We start from the raw sequence: 22,365 nt of genomic DNA on the forward strand, positions 1-22,365 counted from the left end.
AACATTTAAAAGGCGTGTAAATTTAACCTTGAGTATTTGGCACTTTTTAAATTCAATTAAATTTTTTCATCTTGCCTGAAACTATAACAAATCTAATAGATCAAACTGATTGCTGTTTAAAACCACCTTGATTTTTGTGTACATTTATTAATGTATATCTGTAAACAATATTAAAGCAACTGTTAGAACCAGCAACGATGCAATACAATCATACACGGATGTACATTATTATTTAATATATTCTGCGCAAACTTAGCTTCTGCGCATATTGTGTCAGTGTTCGAAAGAGACATTTGATGCAAATTTGTATTTAAAGAATGAAATGTACAATAATTTTAAGATTCTGAAAAAATGAGTACCTCGGTTGCACAGTATTTCATAATATGTAAAAATGCAAGTCAAATAATAACTTTGATCCTTTTATCCGCAATTTTTTTTATGTTGCTTACCCAAAATCTTTATAGATTTCCAAATATATTTTTTTCGATAAGAAAAATATATTATTAATTATTTTTAAATTCTTAAAAAATATAACATTATTTGATTTTGCTTAAGAGCTCCGTACCTTTCTAAATACTAGAAAATCTATCGATGAGATTAGACCAACTATCGATATAGAAATCGATAGAAGTTCACCTTCAACAGCTGTTTTTTCGAGCAATTTGATTTGATAACCTAAACGAAAATATTAAATATGAAAAAGTTCTAATAAAATAAAAAAAAATACTCTTTCTTATAAGACATCCATGTCTGTATTGTGATTTATTTCTGCTCTTCGAAAAGTCTTACAATAATTAACTCGATACAAGAAAAATATATATTGTATTCGGAAACATTCATATATAATAAATTCTAATACAATCACAACACGTACAATTCAATCAAAATGATGCGCGGACCAAAAATTGTATGGCTGAGTAAATGGTATCACAGAGAACGACCATGGATATCTGTTATGAGGAGGTTATATGTGAATGAAGTGGAAACTAATAAATCGGCATTTCCTTTAATTCAGAAATGCGATGTTACGCGAACTGCCTTCGAAAATAGTCACGAAAACAAGCCAAGAAGCAATCCCAGCTCCAGTCAAAACAATGAGCACAAAAAAGGACAGCAGGAAGGTTTGGAACGAGCTTACAGTGTTCTGAAAAATACACTGCCTAAACTGTTTGTCGAGCCACTTGACTACTCCATTTACAGTCCAAACCTGATCTTTCAAAATAACATTACCGGCAAACATACCGTAGGTCTGTACCATTATGTTAAACAGATTGCAATCCTACGCACAGTTGGGCATTTGAAGTATGCGTACGTTAAATTCGAGATACTTAAAATCACAAAGCACCCTGAAGATGACACAGTTCGTATAAGATGGCGTGTTAGAGGCATATCTGGTCTAAAGGTAATGTTCCAGTTCTGGAAATACAAAGTGTGGCAGCTGCAAGAAGTGCTTAAGGATCAAGAGGCATGGTACGACGGTTATTCTGTTTGCTATTTAGGAGACGATGGTCTAATTAGCAAGCACGTCGTGGACAAAGTAATGCCAGATGAGAGTCGCGAGATTGATGAAGGCAATACCACATCGGCGCTACCAACTGGTTCCTTAGCGGCAACGGCGTCACAGAAAATTAATTTTCAGTAACCTTATAAATATGTATATACATAAGTATGTATTTATTTGGTCAGTCAGTCAGTCAATGTAACTAATTGCTTAAATAAATCTATTTAAAACTGTTAGATTATGCTTTAAGCAACATTACAAATAACTAACGTGTATATATTTCATTTCATTTATTGTTTAAAAGTGTGTATAGAACCCTTAGCTATATATCTGAACGGGCGTAAGCGAATACGCTTTGCGAATGCGCTAATGTATGGTTTCTCTTTGTTGTATTCCCTGGTGGTCTGCATAGATCCTTCTGTCTCGAGGAATATATCAAAACTGTAAATGGTGCGAAAGAGCTGTGCATAAAGCAGTCGATGATTCTTCTCCAAATCCTTGGGCTGTAACGAGTTTGTCCAGTACTCCATCATCTGCAAATGTAAGAGTTTGTTTATATATATATTTACAATTCAAAGAACATGCTGTCTTTCACCTTGATAGCTGAATTATTCATTGCTGTGTGTCGTCCATTCCAGTGCACGCTTAAAATCCAAAGTGGGATTTCCATTGGATAATTGCTTGGTATTCTAATAAAGCACTCCATTTTAGCGGATCCACGTACGATCACAGCTCTGTAGGAAGTATATGTGATTTCATTGTGAGACGACAAATTAGTTAGCAAATCGGAATTTTGAATATTGAATTCTTCCGTAGATATGACAGTCCATTGCACAAGACTGCATGACAGCCCTTCCGGATAGATATTTTCCTTTAAAGTGTACAAATCGACATCCTTATAGGTCAAAGCACGAACTTGTTGGGTTAATCTCATCCAGGAGTGCAAGCGTTTCGAGATTTTAGCGAATACCTCACGAGTCCACTTATGTAAGTTTAGTTCATGATTGAATAACTTATTTTTATTGACGGTCGCTATTGAGCACATGTTTTGTACCCAACAATATGGTTTTCCAAATCCATTTTTAACAAGGTATTCCAAACATTCCTCAGAGCTCAAATTTAAGTTTTGCAACTGAGACCAGAAATAAGATATAAAAATTAACAAGAGTGATTATGGTAAATAAGAAAAGACCGTCTCTTACCTCATACTCAATGCCTGGCACAGGGATATTATTTCCCACGTCGTTGGGATACAAATGTCCAAGTAGATTTTGCAGCAAATTTGTATCTCTAAATAATTAAATTTGTTATAATTATTAATTATTACATAAAGTATAATAGCACTCACCCTTGAACATTTGTAGTATTAAAACTATTTAATTGCGCATGTACTGTGCAGCATTTAAGTAATGTCCAATAACGTACGAATAATACCAATTCATAAGACTTGTCTAGGGTTTCCATCTATAACGAGCCACAAATACAAACATTATTTTACGAGTAGGTTCAATTTAGTAGTTGAATTTCAACTTACAACCAGGCGTATATGAAGTGGATGAGCCTTAAGCGCTCGTTCCAACACATTATTAACTGTTGTCTCCGATGGATTATTCACTTCTTGAAAATGTCGACGCTCCTTTAAAGAATTTTCCGTTTCTAGAAGCAATGCTTGCATTTGTACATCACTCTCAAAACCAATTATTTCAGGTTTAAACGAAAATCCGTGATTTGCACGTTGCAAGGACTCGAGGTTTATAAATAAAATATACAATGGCCTTGGCAAATATTTAACAATTGAGCTCAGTTTCCATTCAACGTCAAGGGAGAGTTGCAGAGCATCGTGCAATGGCTTTGTTGAATCTAGCAAAGTTCGCAAGGCTGGAGCAAATGAAAGGTATCTTTGAGTTTGATTCAGATTTTCCTGCAGTAATTCTTGCTTCGATGTCAGCAAGGTGCTATACTGATTATCCAGTTCTTTACGCAATCGTAGCTCGCACTCCAAACGGTATAGATGTGTTTTGTGGTTAGTCATATTAGCTGTTTCCTTGGAATCAGCCGCAAATTTGCTGGAATACTCTTTATCAGACAATAGTTCCAAGTAGGCATCGCGACTCTTGAATTTCTGGCAACGGACAATCTCCTTCTTTAGATGGCTGACTTCGTACAACAGATTTTGCAAATGCAATCTGCTGAGGTCAACTTTTGACTTCTCTAAATGCAATTCGTCTCTTCCAGATTTAATGCTTCGCTTAACTTCCCGGTTGGAATGCTTGAGTGCAACAAACATCAAAGCGGCCGAAGATTGCTTTAACTCAAAAACGTGTCCCTTTAAGCAATAAATACATTTTAGAAATTGAAGATTGCAAAACATACAATACATACAGTTTGTTTCAAATCCAGAATTTCATCCATTGCTTCTTTTAATTTTACAAATTGTTTATTCAAAACGTTTTCCATTTTTGCTGTTGTTTGATCAAATTTACTACGCTGTGGAAAACCGAGGGTTGCCCATCCGATAAAAGTACTGGTGTGGAAGGCTGCCACCCAGTCCAAAGGCTGCCAGTCTGCAACATTTTCCGATTTTGCCAGATCGTCGGCCAAAAGCAGTACAATTTATAAAAACAAATTTTTTTTTATTTTTTTTTAAATTTGAAGCAAACATTTTTCAAAATTGTATCAATTTTTTGATATTTTTTCAGAATTATATTGTACAACTGTCGGTAGACAGTTCAGATGTTTTGTTCGCCTTTAACGGTCTACTGATTGTGGTGGTCGGGGAATAGAACATCCAATCGAAAAACATCGTGAAAGATTTAGCCAATATATCGATATCTCTCACATCTATAACTTTCTTTGTGCAAATTATTCTTGTTCAATTTTAATATAAAAGAAAATTAAACTTAAGCAAATCATTGATTCTATCAAACGCAGTTGACAAAACGAACCGATAAATAATGCTGCGGTTAATGTGTCAGAGAGCAAATCTGCTTAAAACAAAGTTTCCAAGTCGCCGGCTACAACAGGCTGTGGTGGACACTCAAGTCAAAGTAGGTATTTGATAACAACAGTCTTAAAAGAAAGTCTTCATACACAGCAGTGTATAAGTAAATTTTAGGTATTAACATTATGTCATTTTCAATCATTTATTTAGTCAATACCGCCGCGACCTCCTGCAGTTAAACAAATAAGTAATGCAAAAACAGATCGTACAGTTGGAAAGTGGTTTCTTGGATGCAGTGGAATGGTATTCGTAGCAGTTGGACTTGGTAAATCAACCTATTTTGATTACAGTCGCCGCAATGTATATTATAATGAAAATTGTTTATTGCTTAAGAAAAGGTGGCGTTACAAGATTAACGGAGTCAGGACTGTCAATGGTTAGTTGGAAACTAATGGGTGAACATATGCCGAGAAATCAAGAAGAATGGATAAAAGAGTTTGAGGAATATCAGCAATACCCAGAATTTAAAATGTAAGTATGCATATTAATTAATACAGGTATTTATAGAATATTATTTATTTATTTTGCTATGTTAATCTCAATATTTTTTATGTTGCAGGAAAAATGCCCACATCACATTGGAAGAGTTTAAATTTATATACATGATGGAATATATGCACAGAATGTGGGGCCGTGCCATTGGAGGCTTTTTCTTAATTCCGGCTGCCTACTTTTGGAAAAAGGGTTATTTTTGCGCACGAACAAAGAAGGTTGTTCTTGTCCTAGGAACATTAATTGGTCTCCAAGGCTTAATGGGCTGGTACATGGTGAAATCTGGGTTGGAAAACCGATTTGACAACCCGAATGATGTTCCGCGCGTTTCTCAATATCGATTGGCATCGCACTTGGCTGCCGCATTCGTCCTTTACAGTCTATTCTTATCCAATGCGATGTCTAGACTTATACCAGCTGATAAACTTGTGTCCATTGGAAAGCGGGCAATTAATATTAAACCTCTGGCTCATCTAACAAAGGGCATGGTTTTCCTCACTGCCATTTCTGGCGCATTTGTCGCAGGACTGGATGCTGGACTAGTTTATAATTCATTCCCGAAAATGGGCGACGACTGGATACCTAATGATATATTGCAATTTGAGCCTATGCACAAAAATATAACTGAGAATCCAACGATGGTGCAATTTAACCACCGTATACTAGGTATTACAACAGTTTCCTTGATAACAGCCCTGTGGCTGATAACGAGACGACAACAGTTGCCGAAACGTGCGCGTTGGGCAATTAACGCCGCGATGGCTATGGCCTGGACACAGGCAACTTTAGGTGTAACCACATTACTTAATTATGTACCTGTGCCTCTAGCTACAGCCCATCAATCAGGATCTTTACTGCTCCTAAGCTTTGCTGTGTGGGTTTCGCATGAACTTCGCTTTCTAAAATACATACCAAAATAATTGTATGCATATATGTGCACAACCAATAGTGACTTAATTTGTACTTTTATGTAATAAAATATGAAATATAAATATAACTGTTGTTATGTTTCATGACTATTAAAAGAACAGATATGAACGACAATTACTATAAAGAGGAAGAAGGAGGCATGTCGATATAAATTCTCAGGACTAATTATTAAATTCAAGCATAAATATTATTCTGTTTGTAAATCAACTTCATTGCAAATGGCTGTATTCTCACAAACATTTATATTTCTTAGGTGCATACATACAACATATTAGCACGTACTCTGTAATTGTTTGTACATTTGTTCACTCGTGATAAGTCTTTCGTATTGTGTGGTGTCTACTGTTGGCTAAAGTTAATAAACTAAAACTTAAAATGAAATTGTGCACTTGTATTTGTATTAAAGTTTTACAACTTGTAAGTATTTATATTCCAATCAATTTATTCGAATACAACCAATTATTTTGATTTTGAAATTCACACATGTATAAATTTACCTAAATATGAATGCATTTAAGCCCCAAGATTTTTTTACAATTGTGGGAAAATAAAGAGATATTTTGACAAATTTCCCAGACGCCTTGAGACTTGCATCGAATTTTGTCTTGTTTTGCAGCGTATTAAAGTTTCATATGTGACCTAGCTCAATGTTTAATTATTATATTTTTTAGAAATAAATACTTCTAATAAATACTTTTTTTTTGTAATTATTAAAATGTTATTCGAATTTTTTTTTTGTACTTTTCCATTATTTAAAGATTTCATGTGTAACTGAATTCATCCTGAAAAAACTAGCTGACACGTATTCCGATCGCATGTTAAGAAGCAATCAAAAAAATTTAAGAGAATGGACACTTTTAAATACGATTTCACTGACGAAAGAAACCGACGAATTTAGCATTCTGACTATAATGGGATTCACATTTATTTCTGCTGTTTTATTGATTACCAGGTAATTACCCCATTATCATTAGTAACAGGTATGAAAACTAAGACTTAATTTTTTTTAAATTTTATTTCAGAATCATTGAGAAGCACTCTAACTATCATACATGTGAAAATATTTTACTGAGTTGTGGGGTTATATTTTTCACCATTCAAGGCATGTTTTTTTATATTCATCGTCTTTCAAAACGTAAACAAGAAATCTAATTATAACCAAAAATATAATTTTTGCAGGATTAATAATATTTGGAACTGTGGAACAGCTATCAGATAGTATTTCTGATTATGCATTATTTCTCGGAGGATTATCCTTTATCTGTGCTCTTTTATTCGCATTGGACCTTTTATTTTTTAGACAAATGGCAAAATCGAAAAATAAGTTTTCTCAAACCGATCTGGAGTCTACAATCGAAACAACCTACAAGAACGAGAATTATATTCCAAAACAAAATAATAAAATGAAAAGATTTGATCAATGCTGCTCACCACAAAATTCGAATAACGATAAAAAACTTACTTATTTACGAACGGATCTATAACTATTATAATATGGCTTGAATCTTTTAACAATAATTATGTTATTCGTTCTTGTTGTTTTTATTCTTCTTGTTCTTATGTACTCAGAAAATTAATAAAAAAAAAATCGAGAGAAGTTAATTAATTAAAAATATTGTTAAACTAATTTTAATACAAAAAAATTATAGTTTCCCCATAAGTTTTACAGCACTGTTAGTAGCATTTTCATAGCTTGTCGACTAATTATCGATATGGAATTCTATAGAAAATTGAGAATAATCAATCATTTTAGTTAAAGCCAAATCATTTTTTTTTACCAAATATTAAGATATTGCGAAAACTTAACGTTAACAGAAGGGGAATACCACTCTTAATTCTTGACGTCCATAATTTTTTCTTGACTGAATCATCCTGTGTTTAGAAACATATGATGTTTTTTATATAGTTTGGACCGGGTGGCAGCCTTCCACACCAGTGCTGTGAAGATTTTAAGGGAAATAATCGCTGTTTCTGTTAAATTATGTTAAATTTGTTATTGTCGGCACTTTTACACAGTTTAACCAAAAATATTAATTGCAAAACTTAGCTGCACAAATATTTAAAATATCAAGATTTCCAGCTGAAAGCAATTTTGAAATTTTTCGAGCAAACAAACTCTGAAAATAGCCAGTAGCTATTTCTAGATATTAAATAGCTAAGTTGGCAACAGTGGACATCATATAGTTTGTCTAAAGTTCATAATAACTTAAATATTTAAGAAAAATGTCGAGGTTATTGTTTTCAGCTCGAAGATTATTGCCCCAAGTGAGTAAAGTTGTCATGCAAGAGAATATTTTCTTATTTGATACTTTCACAGCAAGACTTTTTGCTTGCCGCCGGCTCATGCATTTCAACGCAATCAAGAGGAAAGGCCTCAACTCCTATGAACACAATTGTGATGTTTGTTCCACAACAAGAGGTATGCACATACATATGAAAAACATTGCTTTTTTGTTACATTAAATAACCGCATTTTTAACTTGCACTTGGATAAAGGCCTGGGTGGTAGAGCGAATGGGAAGGTTTCATAGAATTCTTGATCCCGGCCTTAATATTTTGGTGCCTGTCGCCGATAAAATCAAATACGTTCAAAGCTTAAAGGAAATTGCTATAGATGTTCCCAAACAGAGTGCCATTACTTCCGACAACGTGACACTCAGCATTGATGGAGTGCTATACTTGCGCATTATTGATCCCTATAGAGGTAATATCTAACCTGTAATTAAATGAGTTACCGAACTAATCTTTGTTGAACTTAGCTTCCTATGGTGTGGAGGATCCGGAATTTGCTATTACTCAACTGGCCCAAACGACAATGAGATCTGAGCTTGGAAAAATGTCCCTGGACAAAGTGTTTCGGGAAAGAGAATCTTTGAACGTTAGCATTGTCGATTCAATAAATAAAGCCAGTGAAGCTTGGGGAATCGCCTGTTTGCGCTACGAAATCCGAGACATCCGGGTAAATAACGACAATTATATTTCCGCTTCATTCCAAGTCCTTAATATCTACTTTTGGTCTTCTCTTGTGTATTTAATTATAATTAGCTACCAACCAGAGTTCATGAGGCAATGCAAATGCAGGTTGAAGCCGAAAGAAGAAAGAGAGCCGCTATTTTGGAATCGGAGGGAGTTCGTGAAGCTGAAATCAACATCGCTGAAGGCAAACGAAAGTCAAGAATTCTTGCATCTGGTATGACTTAGTTTTCTTATGTAATACTCGCTTCACACTGCGTCACAGCCCAGTGTCACTGCTGTGGAGGCCAACAAATTCCGATAAATCGGCAATTGAAATTGGCGACCAATCGGACTTCGAAGATTCAGATACAGACACAGTGTGAACGCAGCACAATTGTAATTAAAATTACTTTCGGCTAGCTCACTTAACTTATATTTGCTTACTTTGAATTTATAGAGGCCGAACGTCAAGAGCACATAAACAAGGCTAGTGGCGAAGCTGCTGCCATGATAGCAGTGGCAGATGCTAGAGCTCGGAGTCTGCAAGCTATTGCAAAGTCTCTGGCACATACGGTAAGTGCATTTATCGAGATTTAATTAAAGAACTATTTTCAATTAATTAAATGGTTTGATTTTTCTTATTTTAGGACGGTAAAAATGCAGCATCTCTGACATTGGCAGAACAATACATCGAAGCTTTTAAGAAATTGGCAAAATCGAATAACACAATGATTCTACCATCAAATCCAGGAGATGTCACCGGATTTGTTGCCCAAGCGATGGCAGTTTACAATCATGTATCTAAGCAGGGTATCGATACGTTGCCACGGAATATCGAAAACTGCGGTGATACGAAAGCTGAATACAATTCACAAAATGAGGAAAAAGCGGCTGTAAAAATTAATATTGAATAAAAGCATATTATTAATAATAGCATCTAAAGCACCAATTAGTTTTTTCATTTAAATTGATGTCCCCAGGATGTAGGTTATCAGCTGTTAAAATAATCAATGATGATCTGTCCCACAATTAAAATTTATTCTCAACAAAATTATTATGCTGTTTACAATTATGTATATGAAAATACAAACATTCTTACTAATTTATTTTTACAAATGTTTCGCTGTCTACAAGCCTAAATATGTCCTCGCGAAAATGAAGCAAGTTTTCGTTAAAACAATTACTACTTTCGATATGCAATTTAGCTATTACAGGTTTGATATTCTCAATTCCAGCTGTCTTTGCCAATTCCGTAAAGTAGCTCATCTAAAAGATACAATTACTTCAAGTACCAGAAGATAAATATATTTATAAATAGTTACCTGATTGTCTCCCAGCATATGTGCTTGGCGCTTCTTGTAACCCGCATTCCATAGTCTATTCGTGTTTTGTACTGTATCCTCGTGCATTTCCTTGAGCGAAGGCAATTGATTAGTTCCCAAAAAGTAGCTCAATACGAAGCGTGCCTGTAAATCCATCATTTGTGCTGCACAGACGTAAAATGGTAGACCTATTATAGCCATGGTCGGGTTGCGCATGTTGATGCACTGTTTATACAGCATTTGGACATAATTGTCTTCCACATAGATACCAGCGGTGACACTCAGAAAAGGGAAAGCGTATTTGTATCCAGTGCAATAGAAAATAGTATCGAATTGTTCGTAAGACCCATCATTAAAATAGGCGCCGTTTTCATCGAATTCTTTGACATCTGGTTTGGTTGTAACGTTTTTCAAAAATATTGAATTTGAAATGCCAACCAAGTGATGGCTAAGCGTGACACGTTTTGCCGATTTTGATATAATATTCGACAAGTCCAAAGCGCTGGGTCCACCTCCAATAACTAACACCGATTTACCTGAGTGTAAAATAAAATACGAAAATACGCTAAGACGGATCCACAAAACATATACATATATAAAAAAAGAACTGATTTTAAAAACAATTTTTTTTTTTACGGTGTAGAGCAATTTGAATTTCATTTAAGCCGATTACAATTAATAAATAAGTATATTTACCATTAAATATATCGCTGGTTCTGTAGTCATGACTGTGTAAGTATTCACCTTTAAACATATGTGCATTGGAAATGTTTGCGTAATTTGGTGTATGATAATGACCGTTTGCAACGATAATGTTATCGAAATAATGAAACTGTAGCTTATTTGTCAGTAGATTCTTCACAATAACCTGTAATTATTATAAATATAGTTTTAAAATAAACGTTTTGAGCAATAAGCTTTCATTAGCTTACCTGCCACTTGTTGCGTTTTTTTAAAACTCGTATTACGTACGAATTGAATTCTATATACTTTCTTAATTCGAAATGATCGGCATAGCTATTCAAGAAAGCACAAATTTCTTGAGAAGAGATATACGAGTTTTTATTTTCGCCAATATCAAAATCTGGAAATCCCATTATTTCTTTAGGCAAATTGGTGCTAAAACAAACGTACATGCAAATGATTGTATATAGGATTAACATAATCAATAGTAAAGAACTGCGACTAGCTCTCTTCGCTGAGCAAAATAATTACATATGCATGCAGAAACACTCTAAAAAACCTTGACCCTATTTAAAGTGCAAATGACTGCGATTCGAAAGCTTATAGTGTATGTACATATATGCGAATTGGCTCAAAGCTCAAATGGGCCAAGGAATATTTAAACACATTTTAATTGCTTTTTGAATATATTACTAACAAAATTTAAATGTGCAGTAATAGACCAACATGAAATTATACATAGATTTCTTAAAATACTAAGACTTACCGTAGATTTTCATACATACTGCTGTGAATATCAATGCCATTTACGATTCCAACATCTTTGTTAAATACCCAAGTACCACCGATCTCGTTGGAAAGCTCAAAAACCGTAGGACGTAACTGATGCTCTAATGCACGTCGGGCAGAGCAAAGTCCCGCAGTCCCAGCACCAATAATGCACAAACTCATTTTCAAGATTAAATGATTTTCTTATGTTTTTTATAAATCACTTTAAATTGATCGAATGAGAACGAACCCAAAGATCAGCATTGAATGCCAATTTTAATCTCTATCAGTCTTTACTTGAAAATGAGCTTTAATCTTACACAAAGATAACGTGGTATGTTCTGAACTTCAGTATCGCCAATAAAATAAAAAAATTGTTATGGTAGCTTTAAATGTGTATATTGAGGAATCTCATATAGATATTTCAAAATATATTATAAGCTTTTGCTTTGACTTTTAATTTTACACTGTTATATTTTTAAATCAGAATGTTAATAAACATATAAACTGTCTTAATATTAAAACGAATCATTAGACTTAAATTCGCTGAAATGCTTTTATAGATTAGAATTCTTGGAACAGGCACGTTTAACATAATTTGTTTATTTACATGCTGTTATTTTATTATCACATAAGCTGCTTTAACCCAAAGATCCCCGTGTTTTTTAAGAGTATACATATAGATTACAAAATATATTTCTTTCCGATGTAGCTATATTTAGCTTGATTGAAATTTCGTTGTTCAGCAAAATATAAATGCAATTTTTGTTATCAAATAGGCATATAAAATAAATCTTATGCACCAAGTTTTTCATTATCTTGCAAGTTTTGCATTATCTTGCATAGCAGCCGCGGGGCAGGAAAATTCAGCTTTATTCGATCTATTGCCTCGTCATCATGATGAGGAATACGCTTAGCACGAGAATATCGCATCATGTATCGCATGCCGAAAATATCGATATGTTAGACTTATCGAGCTTTGTACATTCCTAGTGTTCAATATTTACACTAATTTTTAGTTTGTTATTTATGTAAATTGAATCTCTACTATGATAAAAGCCATACTTGTGTTTAACAATCATGGGAAGCCTCGATTATCGAAATTCTATCAATATTTTGTACGTTGTATTGGAATCACTTCAATATGTGCATAAATTATCATGAATGTGCTAACGCTGCGCATACAAAAATACATATGTACATACATTTGAATATGTTTTGCACTTTTGTGGAACGTAGCAAATCTTAAAAAAGAAAAGAAATGTATTCATTTGTATCTCTCTCAAAGTTTTATGCATACCACACTAACTTAATTTTTCAAACAGGATGAAAGCCTTCAACAACAAATCATTAAAGAGACGTTTCAACTTGTTTCAAAACGTGATGATAATGTCTGCAATTTTCTGGAAGGCGGCAGGTAATACAATACTTATACCCCTCTGAACTTAAGAATCTAATGCTTTATTTTTAGCTTAATTGGTGGCTCGGATTACAAGCTAATATACAGACATTATGCCACATTGTACTTTGTCTTCTGCGTGGATTCCTCAGAAAGTGAGCTGGGAATTCTTGACTTGATACAAGTGTTCGTCGAAACTCTGGACAAGTGTTTCGAGAACGTGTGCGAGTTGGATTTAATATTTCATGCCGATGCCGTTCATCACATTCTCTCAGAGCTTGTCATGGGTGGAATGGTGCTGCAAACCAATATGAACGATATAATGGCCAGGATTGAGGAACAGAATAAGTTGGTTAAGCAGGAGGCTGGAATATCCGCAGCACCAGCTCGTGCTGTCAGTGCGGTCAAGAGTATGAACATTCCACAACAAATTAAAGATATAAAACTGCCAGATCTACCACAGGCTATTAAGGATTTGAAATTTTGATAAGTGTATGTTTATTTGGAAAATCTCTTAAATAATCTTAGTAATATCTCGTTTTTAGCAGGAAAGCATAAAGATATGATAAAGCCGGTAGCTTTAAGAACTACTAGATGATATCTAAATTAAATAAAAAGCTTTCAAATCCAAACAAATTCAATCGAAGAACAAAATAATATATATACTTACAATCTTTTAATTCGGGCGGAATAAATCTGAGTTTAAAGTTTTAAAGCTTCCACTACTATCACTAAAATTATTAATTAAGACGAGACAGATTGAATTATGCTATATTGGCCTGAACTTGGCGATAACCTCTTCATCTGCTTGTTTGTATGCTAATCCGAAAATTATGTAATGTCTGAATCGAATTTTCTTTAGAATATACCCAAATGGGTAAATAAATTTTCATACACTAATTTTCATTTGCACAATTGCTATTTATTATATTCACATTCAACCAATATTTATTTGTCATAAGCACATTACACCATTTCAGCAATAAAGATAATATATGTTTATAATTTGTGCGCATAAAAGGATAGAAATTAAAATATATTTTTTTATTGTAATTGGGGAAAATAAAATGAAAGCTTCAAATATAATTTGCACAATTGTAATTTATTTTGTTAACATTCAACTAGTATAGGATTACCAATACCGATATTAATTTAATTGTCATAATGCACATTACACCATTTCAGCAATATAGATAAGTATATTTGTTTGTGTGTATAAAGGGATTCAAGTCAATTTAAGCAGCAACGGAAATTTCCAAGCGGGGACAGTTGGGAATGCCGCATTCAAGATCTGGCGAATTATCCTTATGCCAACAATTGTCGCTGTTACAGAACATGCAACCATTTGGGGTAAGTGGGACATTGGTAGAGAGTTCAAGCATATCCCAGACTTTCTTCAAATCAGTTACGAGCACATTCATCATTTCAAATGTATGAAAAGGAGTGGGAGCTAAACGAAGCTTTTCCTGGCCGCGGGCAACTGTTGGATAGTTGATGGCTTGTAAGTAGTGTCCGAATTGATCCATAAGCACATTCGAGATCTGCGTGCATTTCTGCGGGTCTCCTATTTTGATTGGAATAATGTGGCTGGGTGTGTCTTCAACCGGAAAACCTTAAGTATTTAAAAAAGAACATTTAAATTGAAATGATTAATTGAAACTGGACTTAATATGCAATTATTACCTTCTCTCAGCAGCAAGTTTCTCAGGTAGGAGACATTCCTTTGATGTAAGCTACGTAGTTGTCGTCCCTCCTCCGAGGCCAATATGGTAACTGCTTCCAGAGCACCACAGAGAACGGTTGGTGGCAGTGATGTGGTAAAAATGAAGCCCGCAGCGTAGGATCTTATCAAATCAATGAGCGTAGATGATCCGGCAATGTAGCCGCCGATGTTTCCAAATGCCTTGCCCAAAGTTCCCGATATGATATCCATTTTGGCCAGCACACCGTCCCGTTCACCAACGCCAGCACCGTGATCGCCATAGAGGCCAACCGCATGGACTTCATCAATGAATGTGATTGCACCGAATTCGTGAGCGACATCGAGCAGTTCCTCCAGAGGACATATGGCACCCGTCATGGAATGCACGGTCTCAAATGCAACAATCTTTGGTGTCGCTTTGTCTACCTGCTGGAGAAGTTGTCGCAAGTGATTGACGTCGTTGTGACGGAATATGTGCTTGGGAACGCCACTGTTTCGAATGCCTTGAATCATTGATGCATGATTGCCAGCGTCCGAAAAAATATGACAGTTGGGCAGTAATTTCGCCAGGGTAAACAATGTCGAATCATTTGCGACAAAGCACGAGGTAAACAGGAGTGCACCTTCCTTCTCGTGTAGCTCCGCTAGCTTTCTTTCAAGTCGCTCGTGATGCAACGAATTACCAGATATATTACGAGTTCCACCTGCCCCCGATCCATGCATTTCCAAGGCCTCCTTGACTTTACGCTTCACATTCGGATGCGCCGACATGCCCAGGTAATCGTTGGAGCACCACACGGTGATTGGTCGCTCCGTCTGGGCAGAGTATTCGAGAGCATGGGGGAACAAGCCATCGCCAGCCAAACGATTAACGCGTTTAAAAACGCGATACGAGTGATCGCGTTTCTTTTTCAGTATTTGAGCATTGAAAAATTTCTCGTAATGAAAAGTTGAGTTTGGGTCAGCTGCGGCAATTGCGTTGCCATGGTCACCCCTTACATCATACATCGAAGAATTGGTGTCAACCGAATAGCTTTTTGTAGAGTATGACCTTGTGGCCATAGTCGAAAATTGTACAGAGGTTGTGAGAGAAAGTTTTTTCTCAGCAGCATTGTTAATGGTTTTGCCAACAACTGGACAGAATGTACCATAGGATTGGTACAAAACCTCTGCATAACTCCGCAAATAATTCGCACTAAATCGGTTAAGGAACGGACACTGCATGATTTACAAACAAACTCTTCGACTTCAAGATATCTAATGAACTTTGAATGCGAGCTTATTTCTTATGCAAGAAAAACGAAAGTTGGCAAACTACGAATGACGAAATCGAATTGGTATATCGATGTTTAAAAGTTAGTGAAGGCATTCCCTAATCTAATGCCGATTCATCTAGCGCTTATTTGAAGTTAACCAGAATGACATGACTAAATTATCTGATTGGATAATTTGAAGTGCGTTCATTTATTACCTTATCAGAATGAGAAAAGATGATTGCTTTTATTTGATTTATCGAAATACGAATAATAATTATTAAGTTAGCTTTTAATTAAATAATGGGTAATTTTTCGAAGCTCAAACACAATTAACATTATTAATCTGCTCTTTAAACATAATGTTTTTTATACAGTTAATAAGCTGTACAGATTATTCTCTGCTTTTTAAAATACATTGTCCGTGAAAAGATTTGCCTCTATTTATCGGCATTTCGGACAATCCAACTACCTGTAGGAAACTAGTAATACCTATTCCCAATACAAAGGTTTTGTTAATATTTCGATGTTTTTACCCATTAAATTTGCAGTGGAAACACGTTATAAACGATTTATGAAAGAATATTGTCGAAAATATCGAATAATAGCAATGTGATATCGTCATTTGTTATCGATTAATATAACTCAACTCTGTTATTTTCATGAAAGGAAACTAATACAATCACAGACCATTTTTATAACCAAGGTGAAAAGTATGGAATTTATATTGTTGAAAACGTGTGAATTTAGTTTTCTTAATACATTGAGTAATTTGTTGTGGCATTCGGTAAACACAAAGTCTTACAATATTTCAAACAAAGGAACTTATAACATTTGGTTGAATTAAATAGAAAAGTATTATATCAACCTCTGACATTTCGCAACTGTTCTGATCTATTTCATAGTATGTACAACGATGTATGTATGCAAGTAAATATTATGTGTGTGTAAAACGTTAACCTTTCGTTATGTACATTGTAAAACAACAGCTTATTGATGAATTCAAACATGAGTGATGAGTAAACACTGCGGGTTTACAACAATGCATCTAGCAGCAGCAACAAAACGCAAGAAAATGGATTTTCGCAAAGAAGCACAGCTGAATATTTGTATTTTAAATGGAATTGCAGAACATTTACTTGTCAATATTCTTCACTCTACTGCCTGACTATTTGCTGCATCTGTTTCGAATGATTGGAGTCATGAGTTCACCAATACACGATCACTATCGATGCGCGTCATCGCGCCGTCCCCAGTCGAAACCTTTGGTGAATCTTCAGGAATCTGAAAAAGCGCGAATGATGGAAAAATCTGCAGAGGAGACGGGGAACACTGGAGGGGGACTCCTGGACACTTTGCAGCCAGAACCATTGGTTGCGGCAATGTACTCTCTACAGTTCGTGGCGGATGTTGTCAACAGGGTGCAGTCGGCCCTGCATCAGTGCACAACATCCCAAAAGCCAACAAAAACCGCATCAATGACGGGCATTGAGTTTGCTTCAAGTAGTGAGCCATCGTTTTGCTACTTTTTTATTGATATGCAACCGCAATATGAATTTGAATCATGTCAGGATCCCGACTCCGACTCCAACCTCAACCCCGACCTCAAAAACATTTCTGATAAACAAAGCACCGATAACTCAACAGCTAAAACTTCTTTCTGCAATCTGGAACGACAACGAAGTATTTCTGAATGTAGCGATGATAGTTTTATCTGCTTTGAGGACGATAGCAATTCTGTCGATTGCAGTACATTCGAACAAGTCGATGCAGATTTCAATTCCACGGACAACACGGATGATTGCAAGCTCGATAGCCAAGAACTTCGCAAAAGGGTAAATATATATATTATACCATATGTGAAATGTAACTTTCAAACTAAATGCTTAAATTTAATTTAATATTTAGGTCCGCTTTAATCTAAAACCAGAAATTCACGTGATGCACACATGGGACTTTGCTTATCGGGCGGCTCGAAAGGGAGATTGGCAGGAGATGGCTCGGGATCGGGATAGATTTCAACAGAGAATCAAACGGGTTGCACCAACGATAAACACTATTCTGAACTCCAACCATAGAGATAAAGTTTACAAAGATCGCTTCTTAGACGTAAATTAGTCGTAACGTTCTTTTAATTACAATAATAAATTCTTGTACATACAAAATTCAGTTTTCTTGTGATTAAAAAACTTGTTTTCAATTCATTTTCTTAATGTATAAATTTGTGAAATTTGCACTGCACAGTTTAAAATAACCAATGAACATAATATGTACAGAAATGTTTTATAAAGTACAAATAGTTGTGAAAACTTGCATGCATTTTATTGAAAATTATATGGAAAGTTTAAAATAATAATTAACATAGCATAATACTCATATTTTATGACTTTTAAGTTAATAGATCGTTTTTTTACTCAGCAAAAATATATGGCCAAAGAAATGATAGATTTAGCTGAATTGGCAATTGAAATAAAATATTTAATTTAAGTGTAGACTTTTCAACTTATTTAAAGAAATTCCGTCAGTTTTGCAAATTGTTTATCACCCTTTTAAACCAGAATTAACAAAAGTTAGTTGTGTCAATTAGTGCTCGTGTATTTTTCATCGTCTTCTTCGCCAACTTCAAGCATAATTTGCATAATCTTACGTTTTAATTTTTTGCGTGAAATTGCAGAATTTAAATTACGAAACTCATTAGCTATTAATTCGCCAAACGCATCCCACTGATCACGGATAATGCCAGGCGGATTCGAATAGTTTTGTTTATCTGTAAGGTTAAGATTCGGGGAATCTCTGCGAGTCTTAACTGAAGCATCCGCTGAGATTTTTAATAGGGCTTCCGTTTTCGGAGACACTTGTAATTCACAACTGCCTTGGTCTTTTGCACCTATATTACTGACATCCTCGACGCTAAGAAGCTCCAGCTGTATAATGTCGCCTCCAAGCTGACTTCTTGCACTTGATTCTGCGTTTTCGGATTCGTCGTTCTTAAGCAACTTCTACAAAAGCAAAGCAGAAGGTAAGTAGATCAATAGCAGACTTCAATATAAAGAGAGCTACCTTGCATTGAGGTTGATATCCTGGTCGGGGTTCAATTATAGGTCGCAGGAACATTAATGTTTCAAAATGCTCCCAGCGGCAAGCTTTTGGGGAGAGAGTTGTTATTCCTTCCGTATCCTTTAAACGGCGTTCATATTTCTTTAATTCCGAGTTGAACTGGTTCCGCAGATTGTGGACTTTCTTTCCATAGTCCTTCTTCGTGATTCCGAGGGATGCACATATGTGTTCTATGGCCTTTGTGCGACAGTCTTTATTTTTGTACAACTCCGAGTAATGATTCCACAGGCAATCCGACGCACGATACAGCTCAATCAGTTTATATATCTTTTCTCGTGTCCAAATCGTTGACTTACGGCGCTGACGGCTGCTGTTCCGTTTCGCAGATGAGGACGCTGGTTCTTCAACAGATGCTGAGCTATACGGCATTTTATTTGTTTATTTACAATGCATATTTATTTACAAAAGAAGAGAAAATTGAGATGGTCGACCCAATAACACGATAATTATTTTCACAACATATCAACGAGAAATGAAAACAAAGTTGTTGCTGTTAGCGCATAATTCTTGGTTCACACTGCGTCACAGAGGGTCACACTTTAGTGTCGCAGCGTCACAGTGTTGCATCCATAAATTCCGCACTGTATTTACTTTTGCAATATTTATGTGAGTATATAATATATAATAAAAAATAAAATAAAAACAATTAATAGAAAATAGGCACATTTGTATCTTTTAAAAATGTAATGCGTAAAATTAAAAATAAATGTACACATTTCTGATTTAAAAAATCAAGCTATCAAGAGCTGCTGCTATAAGTGGGACCTACAGAACCAACATGCAATATTTGTAAATAATAAGCTCAATTAAATTGTTTCCATAATATTTAAATGAATGCACAACATTAATTCGATAATTCATAAAAGCGTTTGCGTTATCCATTGATGCAGCTTGATGTTAAGCAATAATCGTACTCCATAATTTTTATCGAATAATCGATAATTTTCATCGCAATTAATATTGTCTTCTCTGTACGACATAAATAAAATAAATGATAGAAATAATAATTATATTTATTATATATTGAACAGTTTGTATTGCCTTTGAATTGAGTGTATCGTAAACGAAATATAAATCAAATGTACTGTCTGTGCGCTAGTGATGAGCATCTTTTTTGTATAAATATGGCCGACGCCCACGCCCATTAAATATTTTAATTTTTAATAATTAGAGTTCTGGTAAATATGAGCATTACTGGTTCAAAAACATTGCGCAAACTTAATGCATTCATTTCTGTTAGCTTGCAGACCATCTTAAATACGGAAAATATTCCAGCGTAGACGGAAAATCAAAAGCGTAATGTCACAAGTAATTCCAAACACGCCCACACCTCAAATGCTGACGACATCAACGTTAACGCCAATAGAAGCAACGAAACGACCACTCTCCTTTCCAACATTAACCGAGGGTATTCACTCGCACTCACACTCGCACGCAAACGAAGATGTCATACTTAGAGCCTCAACAATATTTGGTGAACTGAAGCATGATTCGCCAATGGATCTCGAAAATGTACATAACACAGTAGAGACTGATAACAATTTAACATCAAGTAGAGACCCTTTAGAATTTATCGGCGATGCAAAGATTCGAATAATGCCAACAACAAAGCTGCTGGCTGCTCCGCATGCAACGGATCCCAAGCGTAAATTCGTATGTCCCTACGATAACTGTACGAAAAGCTATGGAAAAAGTTCCCACCTACGTTCGCATCTCACGTGGCACACGGGCATCAAACCATTTGTCTGCAGCGAACCGAAATGTGGAAAGGGATTCACTCGATCCGATGAACTCAATCGTCATTTACGCACTCACACGGGTGAAAAGCCCTTCGAGTGTATACAGTGCAGTAAAAAGTTCTCGAGGAGCGATCATCTTACAAAGCACTTGGCCACACACGATAGACAACTGAAGAGCAGTAATCCGAAACGTTCCTTGCCCAATACGAATAGTGCAAGGCTCAAGTCAACGAAAAAGATTGCATCGGAAGCAGAATCGGGATATCATTTTATGGCCGTGATAAGTGGAAACGATCCAAATTCGAATGTGAATGTAAATGCAAATACAAATGCGAACCAGAACCAGAATCAGTTGCAGTCGCAGTCGGCAGAAATAGGTGCGTTTAATCACACGCCACTGCGAATTAAAATCGAACGGCCGGAACATAGTGACAAATATCAGATTACAGCGCCTATACCTGATAACCAGCTGACATCTAGTTTTAGTGGAAATCCCGAGGTTAAATATGAGCCGGCTGATGAAATTGTACGCACGCTGAATCAACTGCCGTCTCAGGACGGTCCCGGCACTTATGGCATGCCACAATTTGTACAAGATCGCCCCTTCCGATGCCGTCAGTGCGAGAAGCGATTCAAGCGCCAAGATGATCTTAACCGACACATTCGAACGCACACGGGCGAGAAACCATACGCATGTGTGGAATGCTGTCGACGCTTCGTACGCAGCGATCACTTGAAGAAACATCAGCAAACGCATTTAAAAACTCGGTAGTTTCGTATTATTAGTTATCGATTAAGTTTCAAAAGCCAGTGGCATGCGAATAACTGTTAGTTAAAATCAGGCATGTGTTTTGTTTCTCACCAAACAAACACACTACAATAAAATGAATTCACAAATAACTATAATCGAACGTTTCTTATTTCGCGAAACTATAAACTCAAATGTAGACAACTTTTAAATTGTAGGAAACCAAACCTAGAAGGGGAATAAAATTGGATAAACATTAACTGAAGATATAAAAAATTGTGAAAATCCGAAACTAAAAATTATGGAAATGGATTTTTACAATGTAATAAATATGTACATTACTCTTTGAAAAGGAAATTGAATTATAGTAAGAAAATGTATAAATTAGACACTTCATAACTTTTGTAGTCTGAATGTCTTTTGTTTTGCCTAACTTTTTTTTTATCCGTTTTTGGTATCCTATTTTATTCTTAGTTTGTGTCCTTGTTATTATTCCTGTATATACCCTGTATTCAGCTTCAAGTCTCTAAGGAGTCCAAGATGATACGGTGATTACAGATTATATACAATTTAAAATTATTTTACGCAGAGCTCTTTCTGCTTAACTCGGACCGATCCATGCGTTTGTAGATATTGTAGACCGACAGGAAATAGCACTTACCTGCAAATTTATTCTGATCGATTTATTATAAACAATGTACCAACGGAGTTTTAATGAATTATCCTTCGAAAGTAGAGATCGAAGAATTGTAAT

The 22,365-nt window shown here is 35.4% G+C and overlaps 11 protein-coding genes across 14 annotated transcripts; 7 read left to right on the forward strand and 4 right to left on the reverse strand.

The window, feature by feature from the left end:
- Positions 1-647: 647 nt before the first annotated feature.
- Positions 648-1,766, forward strand: LOC117784715 (uncharacterized protein C6orf136 homolog). The gene has a single exon (XM_034622524.1). It carries the CDS (start codon positions 887-889, stop codon positions 1,640-1,642), a length of 756 nt encoding a protein of 251 aa, XP_034478415.1. The 5' UTR covers positions 648-886; the 3' UTR covers positions 1,643-1,766.
- Positions 1,767-1,776: 10 nt separating this feature from the next.
- On the reverse strand, positions 1,777-3,974 carry LOC117784714 (THO complex subunit 5). The gene is made up of 6 exons (XM_034622523.1): positions 3,884-3,974; positions 3,036-3,827; positions 2,850-2,965; positions 2,704-2,791; positions 2,097-2,633; positions 1,777-2,034 (listed from the first exon to the last, which is right to left on the reverse strand). The coding sequence occupies exons 1-6, from the start codon at positions 3,956-3,958 to the stop codon at positions 1,792-1,794; spliced, it is 1,851 nt and encodes a 616-aa protein (XP_034478414.1). The 5' UTR covers positions 3,959-3,974; the 3' UTR covers positions 1,777-1,791.
- Positions 3,975-4,369: 395 nt separating this feature from the next.
- On the forward strand, positions 4,370-5,993 carry LOC117785239 (cytochrome c oxidase assembly protein COX15 homolog). Its single transcript, XM_034623162.1, has 4 exons — positions 4,370-4,548; positions 4,653-4,767; positions 4,841-4,973; positions 5,062-5,993. Exons 1-4 carry the CDS (start codon positions 4,456-4,458, stop codon positions 5,912-5,914), a joined length of 1,194 nt encoding a protein of 397 aa, XP_034479053.1. The 5' UTR covers positions 4,370-4,455; the 3' UTR covers positions 5,915-5,993.
- A 103-nt stretch (positions 5,994-6,096) lies between these two features.
- On the forward strand, positions 6,097-7,473 carry LOC117785240. The gene is made up of 4 exons (XM_034623163.1): positions 6,097-6,341; positions 6,683-6,876; positions 6,947-7,026; positions 7,104-7,473. Exons 1-4 carry the CDS (start codon positions 6,300-6,302, stop codon positions 7,406-7,408), a joined length of 621 nt encoding a protein of 206 aa, XP_034479054.1. The 5' UTR covers positions 6,097-6,299; the 3' UTR covers positions 7,409-7,473.
- A 579-nt stretch (positions 7,474-8,052) lies between these two features.
- On the forward strand, positions 8,053-9,824 carry LOC117784825 (stomatin-like protein 2, mitochondrial). Its single transcript, XM_034622657.1, has 7 exons — positions 8,053-8,189; positions 8,242-8,343; positions 8,421-8,628; positions 8,684-8,883; positions 8,970-9,114; positions 9,337-9,452; positions 9,527-9,824. The coding sequence occupies exons 1-7, from the start codon at positions 8,148-8,150 to the stop codon at positions 9,791-9,793; spliced, it is 1,080 nt and encodes a 359-aa protein (XP_034478548.1). The 5' UTR covers positions 8,053-8,147; the 3' UTR covers positions 9,794-9,824.
- Positions 9,825-9,896: 72 nt separating this feature from the next.
- LOC117784824 (senecionine N-oxygenase) lies at positions 9,897-11,919 on the reverse strand. Of its 2 annotated transcripts, none has more exons than XM_034622655.1 (5): positions 11,652-11,919; positions 11,134-11,320; positions 10,898-11,069; positions 10,202-10,737; positions 9,897-10,145 (listed from the first exon to the last, which is right to left on the reverse strand). In XM_034622655.1, the coding sequence occupies exons 1-5, from the start codon at positions 11,834-11,836 to the stop codon at positions 9,978-9,980; spliced, it is 1,248 nt and encodes a 415-aa protein (XP_034478546.1). In that variant the 5' UTR covers positions 11,837-11,919; the 3' UTR covers positions 9,897-9,977. The 2 variants fall into 2 exon arrangements, with proteins under 2 accessions (XP_034478546.1, XP_034478547.1); XM_034622656.1 differs by having other exon boundaries at positions 11,134-11,303; positions 11,652-11,815.
- Positions 11,920-12,616: 697 nt separating this feature from the next.
- Positions 12,617-13,958, forward strand: LOC117783722 (AP-3 complex subunit sigma-2). Of its 3 annotated transcripts, none has more exons than XM_034621255.1 (4): positions 12,617-12,771; positions 12,979-13,070; positions 13,125-13,544; positions 13,601-13,958. In XM_034621255.1, the coding sequence occupies exons 1-3, from the start codon at positions 12,703-12,705 to the stop codon at positions 13,537-13,539; spliced, it is 576 nt and encodes a 191-aa protein (XP_034477146.1). In that variant the 5' UTR covers positions 12,617-12,702; the 3' UTR covers positions 13,540-13,544; positions 13,601-13,958. The 3 variants fall into 3 exon arrangements, with proteins under 3 accessions (XP_034477146.1, XP_034477145.1, XP_034477144.1); XM_034621254.1 differs by having other exon boundaries at positions 13,598-13,956; XM_034621253.1 differs by having other exon boundaries at positions 13,125-13,956.
- A 177-nt stretch (positions 13,959-14,135) lies between these two features.
- Positions 14,136-16,078, reverse strand: LOC117783721 (5-aminolevulinate synthase, erythroid-specific, mitochondrial). Its single transcript, XM_034621252.1, has 2 exons — positions 14,736-16,078; positions 14,136-14,664 (listed from the first exon to the last, which is right to left on the reverse strand). Exons 1-2 carry the CDS (start codon positions 15,976-15,978, stop codon positions 14,288-14,290), a joined length of 1,620 nt encoding a protein of 539 aa, XP_034477143.1. The 5' UTR covers positions 15,979-16,078; the 3' UTR covers positions 14,136-14,287.
- Positions 16,079-16,714: 636 nt separating this feature from the next.
- On the forward strand, positions 16,715-18,172 carry LOC117784219. The gene is made up of 3 exons (XM_034621891.1): positions 16,715-16,925; positions 16,997-17,842; positions 17,916-18,172. Exons 2-3 carry the CDS (start codon positions 17,126-17,128, stop codon positions 18,123-18,125), a joined length of 927 nt encoding a protein of 308 aa, XP_034477782.1. The 5' UTR covers positions 16,715-16,925; positions 16,997-17,125; the 3' UTR covers positions 18,126-18,172.
- A 409-nt stretch (positions 18,173-18,581) lies between these two features.
- Positions 18,582-19,621, reverse strand: LOC117784220. The gene is made up of 2 exons (XM_034621892.1): positions 19,068-19,621; positions 18,582-19,006 (listed from the first exon to the last, which is right to left on the reverse strand). Exons 1-2 carry the CDS (start codon positions 19,491-19,493, stop codon positions 18,587-18,589), a joined length of 846 nt encoding a protein of 281 aa, XP_034477783.1. The 5' UTR covers positions 19,494-19,621; the 3' UTR covers positions 18,582-18,586.
- Positions 19,622-20,089: 468 nt separating this feature from the next.
- LOC117785207 (zinc finger protein 436) lies at positions 20,090-21,769 on the forward strand. Its single transcript, XM_034623121.1, has 2 exons — positions 20,090-20,302; positions 20,365-21,769. The coding sequence occupies exon 2, from the start codon at positions 20,424-20,426 to the stop codon at positions 21,633-21,635; it is 1,212 nt and encodes a 403-aa protein (XP_034479012.1). The 5' UTR covers positions 20,090-20,302; positions 20,365-20,423; the 3' UTR covers positions 21,636-21,769.
- Positions 21,770-22,365: the final 596 nt, after the last annotated feature.

Source organism: Drosophila innubila, assembly GCF_004354385.1.
Source record: "Drosophila innubila isolate TH190305 chromosome 2R unlocalized genomic scaffold, UK_Dinn_1.0 1_C_2R, whole genome shotgun sequence".
NCBI classification, from domain to species: domain Eukaryota; kingdom Metazoa; phylum Arthropoda; class Insecta; order Diptera; family Drosophilidae; genus Drosophila; species Drosophila innubila.